General features: G+C 45.7%; 2 protein-coding genes across 3 annotated transcripts; one reads left to right on the top strand and one right to left on the bottom strand.

The window, feature by feature from the left end:
* Window positions 1-7,158: 7,158 nt before the first annotated feature.
* Window positions 7,159-13,472, top strand: LOC100283277 (homeobox protein rough sheath 1). 2 transcript variants are annotated; one of them, XM_020547748.3, is made up of 6 exons: window positions 7,173-7,324; window positions 7,423-7,821; window positions 8,059-8,169; window positions 8,305-8,452; window positions 12,428-12,687; window positions 12,815-13,445. In XM_020547748.3, the coding sequence occupies exons 2-6, from the start codon at window positions 7,474-7,476 to the stop codon at window positions 13,028-13,030; spliced, it is 1,083 nt and encodes a 360-aa protein (XP_020403337.1). In that variant the 5' UTR covers window positions 7,173-7,324; window positions 7,423-7,473; the 3' UTR covers window positions 13,031-13,445. The 2 variants fall into 2 exon arrangements, with proteins under 2 accessions (NP_001149651.1, XP_020403337.1); NM_001156179.2 differs by having other exon boundaries at window positions 7,159-7,821; window positions 12,815-13,472.
* A 5,007-nt stretch (window positions 13,473-18,479) lies between these two features.
* Window positions 18,480-21,301, bottom strand: LOC103648309 (L-type lectin-domain containing receptor kinase SIT2). The gene has a single exon (XM_008672802.2). It carries the CDS (start codon window positions 20,742-20,744, stop codon window positions 18,639-18,641), a length of 2,106 nt encoding a protein of 701 aa, XP_008671024.1. The 5' UTR covers window positions 20,745-21,301; the 3' UTR covers window positions 18,480-18,638.
* Window positions 21,302-21,976: the final 675 nt, after the last annotated feature.

The raw sequence follows: 21,976 nt of genomic DNA, 5'->3' as shown, positions 1-21,976 counted from the left end.
CGTACTGTACAGTAGCAGGAGTAGAATCTCAAGAACAAGAAGCAGATGATCTTCCTTCCCACGCAGCAGGGCCAGGGCATACTGCAGGTCACGTCCGTTTGACCAGCTCTACACCCAAGAAAAAACATGCAACGAATTCCACTGTATGTCGTCGTCGTTTGTATCCACCGACGCACGATCTGGACAAATGCGTGAGGAATCACTGCTCATAGGATTAGGACCTACCTTTTCATTGCCTTCTATTATTAGGTATATGCCCATAATAATTTGCATCCTCGTTGTATCTTTGTTTTTAAAATGCATTTATATACCTCTCATGCATGATTCTTTGTACGTGACCCTGCCAATGATAGACAAGAAAATTCTTGGTAATTCGTTGAAGTTATTTCATGGTGAAGCTGAAAAACCAAAGCTGCAAATTTTGAAACGAAGCCTCCTAAACTGGACACAAACATATACTAATGGCTCTTTTATAGTAGTATCAGAACTATGCACATATGAGATGCACCCGAGTTTACCCTATAAATCTGGGTGTGACATACTACCATCTTTGTTCTGTAATAAAAATAACTAAATATATGATATTTTTATTTAAGAAACCATTACATTATAGTTTTTTTAAGCTGGGGTTAGGTAGTAGTAATTTGAGAAATCAAAGCTGGTTTGGGTTTGGTTTAAAAAAAAATGGGAATGATCCATGCATGCATGTGAAGGCCGGCCGGGTAGCATAGCAGAGCAGCCGTAGTAGTAGTAGGGCAGCATCTGTCGTCGTGCACATAGGTCCGTAGGTGACACTGCTTTAAGTCCCATCCAGCTGTGTGTGTTCCATAAGATTCGATTCTTTTGACCATTTGGCTTGCATTCACTCTCCTCCGCTACTGTCGTTTTGGCTATTGTACCTACGTATGTGTACACCGTAGATACTGTATGTGCTATACGTACATTTTTTTTTGCTGAATTTTCAGCAAGTGTGAGAAGCAATAGCAGTAGTGGTACCTAATGTGCATGCATTAATGCATATCCATCCTGCTAGCTGCTGCTACTGCTACTGCTACGTCGCTCGAAATGGAACCCAGTCCTAGTCCCAGGGTGCTTGAGCCCTGTGTGTTGGTCGGATCCGGATTCCGAAAGGGGGGTCTGCACGTCCGCGCATACTGTTCATCCGCACTGTATTGTGTATTAGCTGCCACCCCCACTTGTGTGTCTCACTACCGTACACAGCTCCTTTGCCGAGTGTCTCGAAAAACACTCGGCAAAGAACGCTCGGCGAACTGTACATCGGCAACGACCTCTTTGCCGAGTACTTTTTGTCGGGCACTCGGCAAAGAATTTGCCGAGTGCCATTTGATACTCGGCAAAGAAAAGTCGCCGTCACGGCGCCAAGTGACGGTGACGGATCCTTTACCGAGTGTCTTCCTCGGCACTCGACAAAGAGGCCAATTTTGTCGAGTGTCTTCTGCCATGGCCCTCGGCAAAGACGATTCCAGTGGGCCCACCGCCAATCCCTATGCCGAGAGCTCTAGTAGGCACTCGGCAAAGGAGCTCTACCGCACATACGATATCGTTCCATTTACGTATTACAAACTCTTCATTATGAGAGCATATATATTCCTGTCGAGACAAGAGCCGTTACTGTAAATGCTAGTGTATAGCCTCCTATCTTCTTGGGAATTTAGGGCATGTTTTTTCCCTAGTGCTAAAGTTTAGCATCTACTACAATTTAGCATATACTAAACTTTAGCAACTTGAAGGTTTTTTTGGATAAAGTGTTAAGCTTTAGCACTTGCTGTCCATAAGGAGCACACGGCCAGTAGTGAGGGAGAGAGAAAGGGATACTCAATGCAAAATGAGTTTAAGACCACTTTTCACGTGATACGCGGTACACTACTAAAAGTAGGTTTTAATACTATAGTAATGAGATTGTTTCCATGTTCCTTTCCACGAACGAATGTCCTCGGAACCTGGCCAAAGTTCCACGTTCCTGGTTTCTAAATTTAGCACCTTTGTTAGAGCAAAAGTGCTAATGTGTGTTAAACTTTAGCACAATATTTTTAGTCACCCTGGTTATTTTTTTAGTAGCTAAACTTTAGTAAAAAATGCCAATGGTAAAGTTTAGCAGGGGGCTTTTATACAGAGCCAACCACAAAGCATGCCGGAGGAAGTAGTATTATTGTAGACCGCCTATAGGAGCTACGAGAGGCAGTTTGATCTCGTTGGACGTTGGTACTGGATCATTGAATTTGATATGCGAACCCTTAATTATCTTTGTCAAGTTTCGGTCAATTAATAAGTCCCACCGCTAAACCAATTTAGCGACATGTTGAATTTTGTTTTTTCCCCTTCTTTCCAGACTGAGAAAGCAACATGCATCATGAATATTATTGCTCAGATAGTCAATTTCAGAACTAATTAATCTACAACAGCTATGTGTGAATGAATTAAGACTCTCCAAAGCGTGTTTTCGATCAACTAATCAATATCATTGTCTAATAATGGCAGAGAAGTACTCCTGCTACCAGCTCAGGTCAGTCGATTCTGCTAGCTATAGGTAGCATCTCGAAATCGATCTGGAGCTACAGCACGAGTCAAGGCATGACATCAAGTCGTTGTTACCGTAGTGCTTAGCTATAGGTTAGCAACTGACAGCGATCGAGTTGCCGGAAGTCTCTCTTCTTGCATGGTCGTCATTACCAAACACAACAGAGCATAGCTAGCTAACTATACATTATACTAATGCGCCATGCATGCAATTGGGTGTGTGCGATCAGCAACCACAAGTTTGCGATGAGAACGAGAACGCCATGCTGCCGACGGAGTGATCAATCGTACGATTTGTTAATTGTATGAGTCGATCGTAATAGTATGATCTGGCTCAATCGTACGGTATAGATTATTTCCGGTTTGGAGTGGAGAAAGCACGTGGATTTGCACAGGAGTTCGTCGTACGCGCGTCGAGTTATTTGAGCTCTTCTGGATCGTTAGAGACTACATTTTTTAGATTAATTACAGGATTTATTTAAAGGGATCGGAGAAGGTAGTGCGTGCAGACAGGAGTTTGGGTGCGCAAACAGGAGTATGAACACCCAAGATTCTTCTAGTACTACTCTACTTAATTAGCTTATAGAATGAGGGGAAGAACATCTTAGGAGAGGATTATAGTAGCATATATCTATTTCTTTATTTTCGACTGGAGTAGCTGTTGATGTGGTTTATTTATAAAAAGGGTTAGGACTATATTTCGTTAAATCAGTATAATGCAAATGTAAATATGTAAATAATACGCTCTAGCAGCAACTCTAAAAGATTAGTTAAATTTAGTGATTTAGGTATTCTCTAAAATAACAAACTATTTAAAAATAGAGAGCGATGCTGAAGGAATGAAGAGTTATTAAATTTAAACAGCGGTATGGGAATCAATTTCTTTTATGTAAAAAAATTATGAAGTCTGTTGGAGATGTTTTTATTCTAATAAATCAAGTTTAACCTACCATCAGTGCACCCTAAAACCCAACTTTAAACACGCGTGTGGAGCTCCACGACAATGTAAGTAAACTCGATCTCTTTAAGAACAGCTGGTAGAACAGTAAGTAACATGCTTGCCGACATATATAGCTTAGCCTATTCGTTTGCCTTTAATTTGTACCGATTTTTACTGTTTTTACAGTTTTTTTGCCTCTATAAATTAGAACTACAGTTGTTACAACCGGTTTTAGTCCGAAAAACAGTTGTTACAACCGGTTTTAGTCCGAAACGAATAGTCAGTCTCTTTCACAGTGAGGAAGAAGTACCGTCGGCACCAATACAATAATGGTGAAACCCGTCCCTTTCATCTAATGTTTTTACAAATGCCATACCCATCCCGTCAGTTTACGGCGTCCACTCGTAACGGATGATTGAAATGACAAGTTTGATGAACATGCCAATCCCCATATTTTAATGTTGAGTGTAGTAAAGGCAAACGATGGCCTTGCTAATTAACTGCATTTTTTTATTGCTGGAACAAAAAAAGAAGAAGCGAGGCTTACATTCTTCCTCCCCACAACTTTCAACCACCAACTTCTCTTTCAAGATAATAGCGATGTACTCCCTCCTACATTCTAGCTAGCAATTTAAATTATACTGAAATATAAGGGGATTCTAGATGACAACAAAAAAAGATTTGTTTTAAATACTTTCCCTTTATCAACCATTAACTTTTCATCATATTGATGATAATGTCTGATTAGAAAATAAAAGGCTTAATTTGGTGGAGAGAGGTGGCGAAATTCACTTATATTCTAATACTCTTCTAATGTTGAGGCTCTCTTATACCTCAGCCGTGGAATATAAGTAAGCAACAATTATTTTACTTAATTGTGCTAACGAGTTCATCACAAAATGTTACTTTGTTGGAAAAATGTAGACAATTCACATATGCACCTCAACACTTTCTTCTTTGCTAGCTCAATTATATATTATTATGAGTCCCAATCGTATATATTGTAAATATCCTTTTCCCTAAATAACATGGATGATAATGTACGTATGCTAGCTGTTTTTATATGATGTATGATTGTGACTTAACGTTTGTTCCAAGAGAAGGGAAAAGTTTAGGATCTTTTTGGGTGCATGTAACACTTTGTGAGGGGACGGGAGCACGCAAGGGAAGGGTTACCGTACCATGTCATGCTAAGTTTTGTTGCATTTGCGACTTGACATTGGTAATAAAGTATGTGTTGTTTATGGGACCTATAGGCTGTGTGTTTGGTTCACAACAGATACTGGAAATCTCATATTCAAAATACATTGTGAATCCAAACAGAGCTCATTATGTGCCTCGTAAACAAAATCTCATTGCGAACGAACACGGACGAATAATTTCCATACGACACACCAACTGGATCGATACGGACGAGAGGCAAGCTAGCTGCGACACGTGCGAGCATGCGTGCCGTACTTGTCCTGGCCTCCCACCTGGTCAATCCCGGCCGGCAAATGACATGCAACAACTCGATCACAAGAGTCAATGGTCGTCATCACTTGCAAAACGGGGGCAGCAGGCACCGATCATGCACATTCCTCGAGTAAAACCACAAACCGTTCACAACGGCCATAAACAAAAATTACCTCATCATACATTCATACTCGCTCATTCTAATGGGGCGTTTAGTTCCCTAGTCCGTTGCCTATCCAACATCTAAATACTAATTACGATTTACGAGTATTAAATATATCTTATTAATTATATTTAAATGAAAAAATATGAGCTAGTTTGAAAACTTAAATCCCCACCACGATTTCCGTGAAATGCTGGAAGAAATTTAAGTTTCCAAACTAGCTCTATACTAATTTTCCTATCAATTCCTGAAAATCCTTGAGGCCTTGTTTGTTTTCCCTCCATTTTGAGGAATTAGAATCTAAGTAATGTAATAGGCTATCTTTTTTAGAACGTGACACTCCACAACTTTACAAAGTTTATATATAATCATATCTAAATTTAATAGGGTGAGAGATGAAAATTTATTCTATAGATTTACATATTACTTTTTTTAATGCAACTTATAATAGTATTGTTCTACTTACTTCTCGATAACATAAATGTAGTGTACAACTATATATCTCACATGATTTATGATAATATATAAATATATTAACTTAATTAGTTTGTGTCTAAATTATTATTACTAGAATGGAATTTAATTAACAAATGGGGTCTGAGGGAATTTAATTTTCTAGTAAAAAACCAATAGTCGTTCAAAGGACCATAATGCCGTATCAAAGCTAACGTTGCGGAGTACGAAACAAAAAACGAAGATAGAGAAAAATGGAAAACACAGACGGATGGGTGGGGAAAAAACGGAAAACCGAAACGCACGTGACGAGAATAAGAAAAAACTGAAACAAAATTTGATGATATACTAGAGCTGACGTGACAAAAAAACTGAATCGAAGAGAAATAGAAACTAAAGGTAGAAAACAGAACCATAAACAAAATTAATAATCAGTCACTATGACCTAGTGTGTTTTGGAATTAGCTAGATTTCATTTGATTATATATTGCTATACAGGAGTTATCTTAAATTATATAAGTTTGTGTATGAGTTCATCTTATGAGTCTAGAGAGAGAACTCTCTACTGTCATAATAGTTAGAGAGGGAGAGAGATACATAAAAAAATACGTTATTTTTTATATCTTTAAGACTATTGAATATATATATATATAATATTAGGTATAATCGTATAGATATGTAAATCCTCAACGAAATGTTCAACCTACTGCTCAGTCGCAGCCGACAGCCCTAGTTAGGTTAGTTAGGGGTATGTTTGGTTTGACATTTTGGGTGTGGTTTTTGCTCCTCAAAAGTGAAACTAAAGGGCTCAATTCAACCAATAGTTTTTTTTAAAAAAGCCAGTTTAATTTCATTGTAAAATTGAAAGCAACTTCAAAATCTAATTTTATCGTCATTCAGATGAAAAAAAATCTTACAAACATATCTGATAGAACTTTTAGTAGCTTCCATAAAACAATTTATAGCTTTTTACAGCTCATACACACAACAACTTTTGTTACAACTCAGAGTTTACTACAACCTTTTTTATGGTCACGGCCTAACTAAAGAGACTCTAGACGACCTTACTATAGCGTGAGACTTGCCAGGTATCCGGCAAATATACACGTAGTATTTTGGTTATAAAAATGTTCATTTTCTTATGAATTATATTTTTCGCAATGATAACTATATTTTACATAGAGAAAAGAATAACTCTACAAATTTAACCACCAATTATTCAAATAATATACAATTTTAAGATATAAAACTTGTTTCAATTTATTTTTAATTAGCAAACAACATTTACAAAGGGATCTATTTTTTTTTTTTTTTGCAAACAACATTCAAACGGCTATAGTCAGGAATCTTTAAATTTATTTTTAGTAAACCACAATATATTTTAAAAGAAATTTATCGTGAAGATAGTAGTTTTATATATTTGAAACACATTTAACTGCGGAGGTTTATTACTATCTTGTTGTATAACCCTGTCCATCCATGCATGGTCATGGAGCAGCAGCGTATCTACGTGCATACGCATACGGCTACGGCGGCATACGTCTGTCATGCAACTGCTGGCCTCGGCAGCTCGGAGGCCCTCTTCTCCGGTGAGATGTGACGCGAGAAAAAGGGGTCGCCACCAGCCAGGGCCAGGCAGCCATCCAATCTTCACACAGGGGCAGAGGGCGGTCGCGCACACCTTTCCCTTCCCCCCTCTCGTTCCCCTCTCCTTCCCATTAATATCTAGCCGCACCTTCCCTCTCTCACCTCCTCATCCTCCTCCAACTGTGAGCGTACGTTCCACGGCCGCCGCCATTAGTGTTGAGAGAGGGAGAGAAGCTACAGGGACCGGACGCCTCCTTCCTTGCTGACCGGCGAGCTTTATTTTCAGGCCCCTCGCTCGCTAGGGTTCCATCATCCCGCCCGCTGTTCCTTTTCGTCCATGGATCAGAACTTCGGGAACCTCGGGACCGGAGCCGGGAGCAGCGGCGGGTGCGGGGGCTCCAACTCCAACTCCAAGGCGGTGGCGGCGGTGTCGTCCTCGTCCTTCCTGCAGCTGCCGCTGTCGACGGCGGCGGCGGCGTCCCCCGCGTACTACGGCGCGCCGCTCGCGCTCCTGCACCACGGCACCACCGCGGGCCCGTCGTCGTCGCAGCAGCAGCAGCACCAGTCGCCGTACGCCAAGCACGGCGCCGAGATGTCGGCGGCGGAGGCCGACGCCATAAAGGCCAAGATCGTGGCGCACCCGCAGTACTCGGCGCTCCTCGCCGCCTACCTCGACTGCCAGAAAGTAGGCGACCGCCTCGAGCTCGCTTGCGCTACCAGTACCCTGGCATCGGCATCAGCCGCCGTCGGGAAAAAAAAACGCACCTAGCTTTTTTTGTTAGATTCGTGAAACGAGATTTGCTTAATTTGATGCGTAATCTATCCGCGCGCCTGTCGCGTCGCCTCGCTCCTCACGAATCACGATCACCCTCACATGGTGGCTACGAAATGACGCAAGCACGCGCGCGCTGTGACACTGCAGGTGGGCGCGCCGCCGGACCTGCTGGAGAGGCTGACGGCCATGGCGGCGAAGCTGGACGCGCGCCCGCCGGGCCGCCACGGGCCGCGCGACCCGGAGCTGGACCAGTTCATGGTCGGTAATCCACACAGCTAGCTACTTTGCCGCGCCCTTCCTTCGTTTCGTTTTGCTAACCTCGTCTCTCTCTCTCTCTCTCTCTCTCTCTGCCAATCGCATCACATCGCATGTGGTCGCCGGCGCGGCGTGCAGGAGGCGTACTGCAACATGCTCGTCAAGTACCGGGAGGAGCTGACCCGGCCGATCGACGAGGCCATGGAGTTCCTCAAGCGGGTGGAGGCGCAGCTCGACTCCATCGCCGGCGGCGGCTCCTCCTCCTCCGCGCGCCTCTCGCTCGCCGGTAAGAAGTAAGATCGACCGATGATATATCGGAGCACCAGGCAGGCCGGCCGCGGCGCTTCGTCGTCTTCTTTCTGCTTGCTCTCCGGGTCCTTCTCTCGCCGTGCTCGTACTACATGGCGGCCCCGTGTTTTTATATCGCGCGCCATGGCATGCTGTCTGGAGTGAGTCTGGAGGAGGCCTTGCCGCATTGAGGACGGTTGCTTCTGGGCAGTAGGGGTGGTTGCTCTGGATCATTGCCATTGTGAGCTAACCTGGCCGCCCTCCTCGCCCTTCCCTCCTCCATTACTTTAATCCCCTCTCCTCTCCATTACTTTAATCACCACCTCCGAATTAAAAAAACCCCAATTAACAATCAATCAGGTAAGCCCCAGCACGGCAGCACGTAAGCGCTAATAGTCTAATCACAAAAGAGGGATTAGCCACTAATTAAGTATGTCGCTTTGCTTTTGGTTGGCATCGAGGGCACAGTGAGGCGCCGTGTCGCATGGACGGGCTGCCTCCTCTCGTTCCTCGCCATTGTTTAATCAGCCTCTTCTCCGCTGGTACGCATAGATCCAGCACATGCTAGCTAAGGCAGGCTTTCATCAGATCAGATGAGCTGATGAGCATGAGCTCTCGTCGACAAACACCCGGCCCTTGGCTTGGCTCCTCTCTTCGGCCTTTCTTTTTCATCTGACAAGTGACAAGTGACAGGAAGCTTGCTTGGCTGTGATGTTTACTTGTATTTAGGCCTTTAGGGTTCCAAGGCAGGAGAATCCGGCTGTTTCGTTTCATCCCCGCACTGGAGTCTCCTTCTCATAGATCGATGCAGCTTCATTCGTAGTATATAGAGTATTATTATTTTTCCCTTGCCTTGTATCTTGCGTGTGTAGGAGTAGGCTACAAGCGGCATCCCATGCATCTCGTCTTTCCTTGCAGCTCTATCCTACTACTAGAGATTAGAGACACATCAGAGGTGCATTGGGAAATGGTGACATGGATTCTCCACCTGTCGCAGCTGTAGCAACATTGCCGGCAGCTGTTCTGCTGTGGCCTGTAGCTGTTACTGCAATCGTGTTGGGGTTGCAGTAGCAGTGGCAGCAGAACAAGGTAGCCTGTGTGTATGAGAGAGAGACACACACACACAGAGATGGTCGCCGTTCGTGTCCTCCGGGGGGTGCTGCCGGCCGGCCTGTTTTGCAGCTGGACGTGCAGCTGCACTGCAGCCATGCGTTTGCAGATTTGTGTTTAAGGTTCATGCTACACACTGTGGAACTGTTCTACGCCACTGGCTGTGCCAAGCTGTGTACGACAGGAGCATAGGCTGGCGTCTTATGTAGGCTGCAGTACACAGGTTCAGATGTTTCTTACAACAACAGAACCCATCAGGAAGTCACCAGACCCTGAAAACCACTACCCCCCTGCCAGCCTCAGCCCTCAGCCATTGACGATTTAGTTTAGTTACATCTGTCTGTTTTTGTTGATAGAATCTAAGGAGGTCAATTTGAGATTACTGCAATTGATACGACAATAACAGACGCAGCCACGCAGGAAATTATCCATTGCTTATGTTAAGGCATGTGAACTATAGAAATAAACTCCCTGTTCCCGAATACAACTTTGACTATATCTTGTTACAACAACGTTTTTTTATAATTTTTTTTCCTAAATTATGGTTTAATTTTGCTCTGGGTTTTCAACTGCAAAAGCAATAAAAAAAATGAAGATCATTTCATGTGAGTGACTAGTTCAGATATCTAACATGAAGCCAACAATTATTATGGCTGTGCACTTCTCCAAAAGTTTCAAGTGTATCTTCTATACAAATCTATGCACTCAATATTAGATCTTGTAATAGGAATGTGCCGGTTCTTGTTGCTAAAGTTTAAGTTTTTCCACCATGCATTTCTCTTTAAATTATTCGAATAAATGTATCTTATACTGTGCATTAATGCATTTTTTTACGCTACAGATGTTTCACTTTCTCCTAAAGTTGGAAAGTAACCATTCCTGTCCCAAAAAATTCATACCCACATGCCCATATGGAGGGTTATTTCCCTATTTTTAAGCATAACTTTTTTTATATGGAAGTAGTCTTGTCGGGTAGGATTTTCAGTAAAGGAAGTGTATTAGCTATTCTCTTAAATAATTGTTTGTTTTTTGTTAGTTACTCACTGGGTCCTGAAATATACAGGATCTAAGTTTGTCCTAAGGCAAGTTATCAGAAGTTTGACCATGTTTATAGAAAAAAAACATATATTTACGTCATCAAAAAGCATAACTAGATACATTATAAAAATATAATTTCATAATTCACCTCTTTGATGTAATAAATATTAAATGGTCTTCTATAAATTTGATCAAATTTAGGATTGTCTGGCATAGGACAATTTTTTTATCCCTTAAATCTTAGGGTGCAGGGAGTATGGGTCATGCTGCACTCAAGCTATAAAATTAGCAAGTGACCATTTGGGGTCTGGTTTTACTTTGTGTATGGATTAACGTGTGAAAACTAGATTAAGAACGTTGAGAAATGCATACATATGTGTTGAAATATAAGCGTACTAGACATCTTTCCCATTTGGCTTAGGGTTTTGGGTGTGATTGGTTGGCATATATATCTGCCTGATGACTGCCTCATTTACATAGTTTTAGAGGTTTCCATCAAAGTTTCACTTCCATTTTATCAGAACAAAAGGCATGTTTTATCTGTTATTATGATCTCAATTGTTAATTAAAAGCTAATAGTTTATGCAAACTAAATTGATTGGTGTATAAGCAGTTAAGCACTGCCCTTGTTTCCCTGCTATAATGACGCCATGTAAAAAATGTTAATGCTATAGGCTTCACAATAATAACTGTGATGCATATGCAAAAGAGATTTTAGAATACAAAAATCAATAGTATCCATGGGAGAATGAGTGGCAGAACTACAGCTACTCTACTAAACGTACACACTGCGTACATTTTTTATATTCACCTGTTCAAAACCACAAGATAGACCTTTCTGCATAGCATACAAGGGAAAAAAGATGCATGAACTTCCTTGTTGAGTACCATGGATAATATGATATTTTGTCATGTTTCCATCATCGCTTGGCCAACAAATTCTTCCATTGTACCCTTGTTAAAGGATCTGCTACTTTTCCTACCCATCTCTGAACTGAAGTTATGGCCATATATATAATTGTTTATTTTCAACGTCATTATTCACTTACACTGCTATACTACTTGGATACTTGTATTGCCCACCTGAAAAGTTTATTCATTCAATTACATTGGCCGCGGATAAGGATTAAATACAAGGCAATAGTTCGCTTATTCTAGTGAAGTTATTGATACATTATTGCTTGGAACCTTTCTGTTTACAACCAAGAAAAATTAAACTTCCTTACACGTATTTAGTTTTTCTATGATTAATGTTTGACCTCAATTAGAACTTTAATGAAACAATGTTTGATGCAAAATTTATATATAGAAGGTTTTTTGCAGTTGAAAGTTTTGACTGGTCCTGGCTAATTTAGCATTCCCCCCATCGGTTTCTGATAATTCTGTTATGAGTTTTCTCTACAAAGTACGTAGTGGCACGATTGCATTATATCATAGGTATATCATGTAATGACAGACCACAAATTTGTGGCCTCCACATTCTCGATTTGTTCTGGTCTTGTTTGTTCTACTATTCGAATCCTATATTAAAAACCCTTATCTTACCACCCCCATTGGCAATATTCTACACTATTGCTGTTCCAAAATTCCACTGTTCGACCTACCCTGGCATTCCAGAACGGATATAGTTCTTTACACACACAGTTATGGGCTTTCCGATGTGCTCACAGCTCTCTTGATCGGTGGCAGGCGGCAGCCCAGCGTGGTCGAAACTGACGAGACACTTTGAAATTCGACGACGACAGAACAAAACCTCTGGCTGGAAAGTGGAAACACGTGACCTTACCAAAAGCTCCTCTCTTTTTTTTTTCTTCTTCTTCTGCAGATGGTAAGTCATCAGAAGGGGCCGGCTCTTCGGAAGACGACGACATGGATCCGAGCGGCCGCGAGAACGAGCCGCCGGAGATCGACCCGCGCGCGGAGGACAAGGAGCTCAAGTACCAGCTCCTGAAGAAGTACAGCGGGTACCTGAGCAGCCTGAGGCAGGAGTTCTCCAAGAAGAAGAAGAAAGGGAAGCTGCCGAAGGAGGCCAGGCAGAAGCTCCTCCACTGGTGGGAGCTGCACTACAAGTGGCCGTACCCTTCGGTGAGAGACTAATCTCCCGTGCGGCCGTGCCTTAACACAATGCTGACAGATCGATTACCGTACTCATACAGCACGCGCGTGCCTTGTGCCCTTGGCTCGCTGTGCTTGTGTTTGTCTGAACATGCAGGAGACGGAGAAGATCGCGCTGGCAGAGGCGACTGGCCTGGACCAGAAGCAGATCAACAACTGGTTCATCAACCAGCGGAAGCGGCACTGGAAGCCGTCGGAGGACATGCCATTCGTCATGATGGAAGGCTTCCACCCGCAGACCGCGGCCGCGCTGTACCTGGACGGCGGCGCGTTCATGGCCGACGGCATGACGACGTATCGCCTCGGTTCATGAACCGCCGTGGACAATCCAAAACCACCGGGCGACCGTGTCGGAGTGTTTCTGCGTACCAGGAAGATGCGATGCGAGGGACGTTGTTAATTATGGGGGGGTTTTGCTGCCGGTTTCCGCGCTGATCGCCACCAACCAAGGCGGGGTGCGGTCAGTGATCTAGTGGCGCTCGATCTAAGTTGTCTGTGGCTTCTGTAATGTTGTTGTTGATTTCGGCTTGTAATCTAGCTAGGTATTGTTTCGAACTTGAGTTGAAAGTCTGCAAGTATCCTGCAGTGCAGTGCAGGCGATTAATTGGGCGAGCATGCAGTCGCTTGCCTGTTTGTATGATTGATTGCATGGTTTGGATCGGTGGAACATGCATGGTAAGGCGTGGCCTGTCTGAATCAACAAAGATGGCTTTGTCTTTTACGGTGAACTGCAGAATGAACAGACGATTAGCTAACCTCACCGTTCTCCATTCAATTATTGTTTAATTTATCTGAAGATCCACAGAGTGCTTGCACGCTGCCCCGGCTACTGTTTGTTACTGCTGCTTCAGTCCAGTCCAGCCCAGTGCGGTTCTGTTCACCAAAAACGGCACCTGGTTGACAGTAACACAGGAGCTAGTGCAGTGTATTGGGCTTGGGCATTGCATTGCCAACAATGGACAGGCATGTTCCAACTCCCTGGGCGGGTGTGTGTCTGTCACACCCGGGTTTCGGGGCACCAAGAACCGGGCGCGAACATAATCATCAGGTGTGCTGAGACCAGGTCTCACACATATGATGAATCATGGCACAGGATCGAATGTCACATCTTTACTATGTAATCGGAGTTTTGTACAAAATAAATAAATAATTACATTATATGGAGACAACGGTCCAGCAACCCAAAGTTAACTGGGAGACGACGACCTAGATCTCTCACGAACTCATCGCAGCATCCTCCATGCGCCTCATCTGCGGTACCTGTTCTTGACCTGTGGGGGGTGTGAGACAGCAAGAGTGAGCTCACATACGTTCATCGCTCAACAAGTTGTGGGGAATAAGGTGCATGAACTCGCCAAAGGTGGGAGCTCACGTGAAGTGTAAGGCTTACCAAAGAGGATGGTTAGAGCTGAACATTGCTTTTAAAGTTGGTCAAAATTTTATTAGCAATTACTAAGTATAAGTAAATACCAACCCAATTAAGTAGTAGAACAAAAGTAACAACATCACCTGCGATGCAATGCATATGATAAATTGAATTTAGTTTCATAATTTAATCATCAGAGAGTCCTGAGCTGCTCATGACCGTGAGCTCGGCTAGTATACCAGTTTTACACTCTGCAGAGGTTGTACCCTTTACCCACAAGTCATGTTACCCGTCTGCCAAGGGATCGCGACTTCCCATACACCTCTACCGAGGAGGCGAGGCAGGGTAACACTACGAGGCCTTTACAAAGTTCCACTAGCTTCAGAAAATCCGCTACAGTTTATAGGAAGCTCCAATGCAGGGTTCTTGCCTGACCGCCATCGCAGCAAAATCAACCAAGGACCTCCCTACACTGACCACTACCCTACTGCTCTTGCCCCTTTCGGGTAAGGTAGTCCTCCACTGGCTTTCCTAATTAATCATCCAAGGGCGTCCATAAACCCTTGTGGTGGCACGTGTTTCTCAAGTTAAGCTCTATGTTCCAATTAACATTTAATGATCTTGTCATGAACATAAATAAAATAACAACATAATTGGAACATAGATATAAGGAAATATTAACCCAAAACCATATAAAGAAGTAGCAGAACTACCCAAATGATTCAGGGGTAAACAAGGTATTCAGGATAAACAATCTAGGGTGACCTATTGGGTCCCATCAAAATTAAACCTATGCATGGTAAATGATTATAAAGAACATTATTGGGTACAAAGTGGACAAGGGCACAACTTGCCTGGGACTTGAGATTCCAGGTACCACTTGCTCTTCATATGACACGTGTCCTCACGCTAGTCGTAGCATTACAAACAAACAGTGTATAGGCAAAATTAACATTACACCAAACATAAGGATAAACTGTATAATTATGATCTACGCGTTGCTACAAGATCGTAGAAACAAGAACCACTAAATTCAGAGCTACGGATATTGAGTTATGAATTTCTGAAATCATTTAGCACCTAGAATAGATTAATTCAATTGAGCAATTTTAATTCAAGTTTCATGGTTAAACAAAGGCACTAAATGATAAAGGATAATATTATAAAGTTTTAGGAACTGGAATGAGGTAATTTGGAGTTCATATAAATTTTCTATGAATTAACTAAGTTCTAGGAATTGTTTTTGTATTAAAAATACATTTGCTAATTCATTTATACATTTTAAACGGGTTCTGGACTGGGCGTCATTTTCCAGAGAGTGCAGGGGTTCTGGCGTAAGTTTACCGAGACACAACGAATAGTACTCAGAGGACCGCGGGTTCAAAACCCTAAATCCGAGGGTTTTATATGCAATATGTGCGACTGCAAGGGGTTCGGATGGATCTCGGCCATTGGATCGCCACGCGACGACTAAGATTAGAAGGTCGTTTTAAACGAACCGGTATCCATTCCACGCCATTGGATTTGAATCTGACGGTGGTTATTTTATGAAAGCGAGATCGGATCGGGTCCGTCAGATCCCATCCAACGGTCATCTATTAGCGTACCAGCGCCAGAGCCATAGCCGATGGATCCAAGATCAACGAACCAGGATCGATCCATCGAAGGGTATGCCTATATCTAATCCTAGCCAATCACAGTGGGACGGACGGGCAGATGCCTCCCATTATCCTCCCCCACGCCAACACCTGAGCAGAGGTGGCGCCGCCCAGCCCATGCGACGGCGCCATCGCCGGGGTTGTGCGAAATTGAGCTGCGGTGACTAATTCTCTGGTCCAAATGAAGCTATGCATAGTGGGGACCGAGGGGAACTTAACGAAGGTGCTTACCACCATTAGAAGATGAAGTGGGGGCTCGGCCACAGGGAGGTGCGGACTATGGAGTTACGACGAGCAATTGTCGCAGCACCGAGCCATCACCGCGCTTGAAGAGGCTCCACGAAGGTCTACCGTACGCATGCGAAGTGCTGTGCTCCAATTCTTGACGCTAATCCTTAGTTTAGGCGGCGGCGGCCCCATCCCAATCTCTCTCTTTCCCGCCTGCTCGATGGTGCTGTGCTCCTTCCGATGGCTTTGATGCTCAATATATAGATCACAGGGCAAGGGGCGAGTCCGAGCTTGGCCGACCTGGTCCCGAGGTCCGCGCCCGTCGGCTTGAATCTCGCGGCATTCGGTTGGAGGATCCCCAGGATTCCACGCAGGTCGTTGGGGAGGAAGACAACGCTGACCACGCGGGCCCATCCGTCATCGCCTCAGCACGAAGCAGCCCACGCGCAGCAGAACCATGTGCGGCTGCCACCCCGGGCCCACGTGTCGGCGCGCAGGTGACAAGCTGGGCCGTGCGCGCGGAGAAAAGCGGAAGATGGGCCGCGGGGGAGAAGAAATCGGCCCAGTGAGGTTCAGCTGAGCCTTTTTCTTTCTTTTTATGTTTTCTTTTCTTATTTCTTTACCAAATTTGAAACTTCAATTCAAATTTAAATATGTTTGAACTTCAACTTTCCAAATATATCAAAAAAAATCCTAACATGAAGAAAACTCCTATTATTTATTTATAATATTTTATTTTCTTTATAATGTATATTCTTTTCCCCTCTTCTCTCTTCTTTCCTCCATTTTTAAATTCTACTATTATTATTATTATTATTATTTTTAAACTTGTCTCGTGAATTTAAACACAAATGCACAGATACAAGAACCTCAGCATGGGATGCATATTTTCATATTTATTTATTTGGTATTTGACTACTTTAGTTCTCATAGTTGGGTTTGCAAGAAAATCAAATAATTCCCAAAACACTTTCATACATGTGTTTATTTATTCTATTATTTTCACCTTATAAAGATTTTGGGCTCTACAGTGTCATTGACAGAGGCAGCACACACACATATACCTATGTGGATGCTGTTGCTGTTCCTTTCTTGGTTTCGTGAGAACTGATCCGCTGATGGCAACGTACTGTTGTCGGTTAAGTGGAGCTAGGTATGTGCAGGTGTCATGTCAACGCAAGTTGGTTGGTGGGTGCGTGATCGGATGCTGGACTGCCCGATCACTGCCCACGAACAGTGCCGTCGTCTCGTCGTCAGTCAGCAGAGGATGCAGATCTGTCTACTCTGGGCTCTTAAACTAACAAAAACTTGTGACGCGCACGATTCGGCCTATTGGGCTATCTCACGATTCACTGATTCAGCCTATTTGGCCCATTAGGATCTCCCTAAAACTTTAAATCCAATGGACAGGCAGAGCAACGACAACGAGCGCCGTAAGCACCACTGCGCGCCTGCTAGCTTTTGTGCTGGCAGGCTCGCCTCACAGTCCTGGAGAGCATGCACCCGCTGTTCCGTCGCATGTCGAGGCCTCAATTGCCTCATATATGGTTTTGGAAGCCCGAGGAGTGGCCGAAATTTGCGCCCGTGCCGTGAAGGGAGTATATTGGCCTGCAGAAAAATAAGGACTTGTAAGTAGGGGTGGTAATGGATCGTGATCCAAATAGTTCTTCACAAAATGTCAATGCCCTAAATAAACTATAGTTTAAAAATGACTAAAAATAAAGCCCGATCCTAACTCGCTTCGATCCTTAAATCTTATAGTGCAAAAATTATAGCCCATTGTCAGCCCTACTTGTAAGTCACTGTTGGACATGTTTTTTTCTAATGTAAGGATGGGAACCAAGATTTTAAGGAGCTATTGGAGATACTCAGTACTGAAAGCAGCACAAAAATAACAAAATTAAGATGTGAGGTTTCTAGTTATCCATTAGCAGGCCTGCATATGACTTGAATTCAACCTTAGCTTCAAGTCAATTCGAGAATTGATTCAATCCGACTCACAATATGACTTCCCATAGCTTTACTCGTTCAATGCTTTGTAAAGGGTCCCTAAAGTAAATACTCTCTTTTTTCCACCTTAGCTCACTACCACGGGTTCCATGTGACACATCATACTCCCATCTGTTATTTTTATTTATCGCATTTCATATTAAAAATAAACTAATGGACGATAAATATTCGAGAATGGAGATAGCATGCTCTCCTTCATTAGAGATGGCCAGTCTGAGACACATGACTACGGGGGTGTTTGGTTTCTAGGGACTAATGTTTAGTCCCTAGATTTTATTTCATTTTAGTTCCAAAATTGCTAAATATAGAAACTAAAACTTTATTTTAGTTTCTATATTTAGCAATTTATACACTAAAAAGGAATAAAATAAAGGGACTAAACATTAGTCCCTAGAAACCAAACACCCCAGCTACAACTGTATATTTAGTTAATTGATGACCACCTACCTATAGTTGATTTCAGTATATTTGGGAAAACGTACGTACATGACAAAGCACCATGTGACGAAAAATATATAAATGGCAAACCACAATATTTCTCGTGAATTTATGTACAAGAAGATGAATCCTCCCATGTGGGATTGGGTTCACAAGAGTGGTCAAATACACTACAAGGAACCAACAACAACCGATATAATACAGATTATTACACACTAGTGTCATCTTCCAACGGAGATGCCCGACGTCATGGTGCCCATGCTGGTCCCCGACCACGGGTACTGCAGAGCAGACTGGTCGAACGACGTCTGGCTCTGCATGAGGCTGAGCAAGCTGATGCCCGCCGGCGTGAGCTCCGGCAGCGGCGCGTCGCCGTCGAGGTACTGCATGACCTGCCTCATGGTAGGCCTCTCGGCCGGGAACGGGTGGGAGCACATGAGCCCGAGCGTGAGCACCATCCTGGCCTCGTCGAGGTTGTAGTCGCCGCGCAGCCTGGAGTCCACGGTCTCCTCGATGGAGCCCCTGCGCCAGTACTCCAGCACCCGGTCGACCAGCATCTTGCGGCCGTGGCGCACGGTGTCGACGACCGGCCGGCGGCCGCAGGTGACCTCGAGCAGGAAGGTGCCGAAGGCGAAGACGTCGGTGAGCGGGGACGCCTTGCCGGTCCTGGAGAGCTCCGGCGCCATGTACCCCGTGGTGCCGACCACGTGCGTGGTCTGCAGGTCGGCGCCGTGGTCGTACAGCCTGGCGAGGCCGAAGTCGCCCAGGTGGGCCACCATGCCGCCGTCGAGGAGCACGTTGCTGGCCTTGACGTCGCGGTGGACGACCACCTGCTCCCACTTCTCGTGGAGGTAGAAGAGGCCGGACGCCACGTCCTTGACGATCTGGAACCGCTGCGCCCACTCCAGCAGCGGCTTGCCGTCCTCGCCGTGCAGGTGCTTGTCGAGGCTGCCGTTGGGCATGTAGTCGTAGACCAGCAGCAGCTCGCCCTTCCTCCGGCAGTAGCCCAGCAGCTGCACGAGGTTGCGGTGGCGGAGGTGGCCGATGCTGACGACCTCGGAGATGAACTCCCTGAGCCCCTGCGTGGAGTCGTGGGACACCCGCTTCACGGCGACCTCCGTGCCGGACTTGGACAGCACCCCCTTGAACACCTTGCCGAACCCGCCGGCGCCGAGCAGGTGCTTGCTCTTGAACCCGTCCGTCGCGCGGAACAGCTCCCGGTACGCGAACCGGTGCGGGCCGAACTCGACCTCCCAGTCCTCTCGCAGCTCGGCGTACGTCAGGTGCCTCCGGACCAGCAGGACGACGGTGACGCAGGTGGCGAGGACCAAGACGAACGCCGCCACCGGCAGCGCGATCTCCAGCTCCCTGACCAGAGCCTCGCGGCGGCCGGCGGTGTCGTCGGGCAGCTTCGGGACCTTGCTGAAGTCGATGGGCGGAGCCGGGCCGTCCACCGCGAAGCTCCAGGCGAGCACGCAGTGCTGGGAAGGGATGGGCCCCGTCGCGGCGGAGAAGCCGACGTACGACGCTTGGGCAGCGAGCACGGCGGAGAGGTCGGTGACGTTGGAGAGCAGCGGCCGCGATGGCTTCACCCCTCTCGTGGCGATGGGAGCCAGCGTCACGTTGAGCTGCTTGGCCTCCCCGTCGTAGTCTATCCAGACCTGCATGGCGTCGCCGCTGCTGAGCGTCAAGTTCTTCCACGCACCTCCTCCTCCTCCTTCCGTGTCGTCGTCGTAGAAGGCAGCGGCGCGAGAGTGGACGGAGGAGAGGGTGTTGACGTCGACGCCGACGTGGTTGTTGTCGATGTCCTGGAACTCCACGTTCATCACCGTGTCGAGCTCCACGGCGAGCACGTGGTTGCTGGCGGCGGCGCCGGGGCCGTCGCTCGTGCTGTTGAGCAAGCCCAGGTACTGCGCGGACGACGCGCCCGAGAGGTCCTTCCCCGGGGAGACGACGAAGGCCATGCCGTCGCTGCTCCAGTAGGTGGAGGCGGAGATGATGGCGAAGACGAAGGTGGCGGAGAAGGACCGCACCGCCGCCGTGCCATTATTGGGCGAGGAGGAGGAGGAGGAGTCCCTGAACTGGACTGGAGTCGGGTGGAACGCGTGGCCTTTCAGGTTGGCCTGCTCGTCGTTCGTCAGCTTGAGGACGCCTTCCCGGGTGACCGTGGCCGTGCCGTCAAGGACGAGGCTGGCACCGGTCGCGCCGCCGAAGCCAGAGTAGACGAAGGAGTACTCGTTGCCGCCGCCGGCGTCACCGAGCGCCGGAAGGTTGTTGAGGCCGAGGCAGAGGAGGACGAAGAAGGCTACTACGAGGAAGGAGGGCATCGCTGATCCAGGAGCCAGGGTCTGTGGACTACGAGCGAGATCGAGATTGATACTCGGTTCTTTTAATGACTGTGGTGTGGTTTGCTAGTAGTCTGCCTTATTTACTCCGTTCTTCGTTGACGAATTACCTACAACAGCGACTGGCCGGCGGCTACAGCTACAGCAGCGGCAGGCAACTTGTAAGCGACGAGCAGACGACCAAAGACTAGCTAGCTAGCGGTGGACGCCGGCCGGCCGGAGTCGTCAGTGACCGGTCTCGTGCTGCACATGTGCGTGGCGGGCGTCATCTGAGTTTGATCTCCGGAGCATAACGTGGTGGTTACACAGGACAGGACAAGGCTTGTCCTTTTGTTCTTCTGCCCTGCTGCCGTGCTGGTTTTGGATGTTTTCGCCATTGCAATTGCATATCCCTAGAGCTTGACTGGCTCTCCGAGTTCAAGCTCTATTATTCCAAGTTGCCGGTACGAGCTAGAGTTATAAATACTCGCATTGGTAAGGTGGAATAAAAAAGGGTTTATAGAAAGAAAGAAAGAAGTGTGTCGGAAATGACAACGCTTGAATACATCCCGCCAAAATACGATAAATTGTATTGCATGAAATTTTTCGTGTCAGTCAACATATTATAGTTTGGAGGTACTTATAGTGATCTTGTCTTCGTAATTCATGTAAGAATATTTTCTTTGAACTAGTGGCTCCCTTCTCGATTTATTTTTTACCAAAACACGATAAATAAAAAAGAATGGCAATACCACAAATAAAAAAAACGGAAGGAGCACAGTAGCGTGATCTAGGGAGTATTCTTGCCTCGCGGTAGTTTTCACAAGACTAACCTAGACTATAGACGCGTAGCTACACAGAAATTTCATGACCTGTACCGCGAGTTGGTACGTACAATAAAATATACAAAGAAACTCTCTCTCTCGAAGCTCGATCGGACGTGCGTGACTGGTTGCGAGGTCCCTTTTGCGTCGACGTAGATACGCCTTTGTATATTTGGACCTGACAGCGACATGGCCTTCGTCTCTTTCTATCCTCCAGCTCTGCAGTGTAGGAGCCGCTATAGAGCTAGCAGATGTATACGCTAGCTGCCGCGATCTTCTGGAGATCGATGCCGTCGAGATGGCGTGCTTAGTTGCTTAATTGGCTCTCACGTAGTAATAAGGATTATTGAAGGTTGCCCCGTTGACGCCGCCGTCCTGCGTGCTGTCGGTTTCGTTTGGGACGAGCCATCC

This window comes from Zea mays, chromosome 2, assembly GCF_902167145.1.
Source record: "Zea mays cultivar B73 chromosome 2, Zm-B73-REFERENCE-NAM-5.0, whole genome shotgun sequence".
NCBI lineage: Eukaryota > Viridiplantae > Streptophyta > Magnoliopsida > Poales > Poaceae > Zea > Zea mays.
This window is presented reverse-complemented; position numbering and strand designations above follow the sequence as displayed.

Coding starts and splice junctions, on each gene's coding strand:
- LOC100283277 (NM_001156179.2), top strand. CDS start 7,474: ATGGATCAGAACTTCGGGAACCTCGGGACCGGAGCCGGGAGCAGCGGC. Junction 8,170..8,304: donor CGGAGCTGGACCAGTTCATG/GTCGGTAATCCA, acceptor CGCGGCGTGCAG/GAGGCGTACTGCAACATGCT. Junction 8,453..12,427: donor CGCGCGCCTCTCGCTCGCCG/GTAAGAAGTAAG, acceptor CTTCTTCTGCAG/ATGGTAAGTCATCAGAAGGG.
- LOC103648309 (XM_008672802.2), bottom strand. CDS start 20,744: ATGCCCTCCTTCCTCGTAGTAGCCTTCTTCGTCCTCCTCTGCCTCGGC.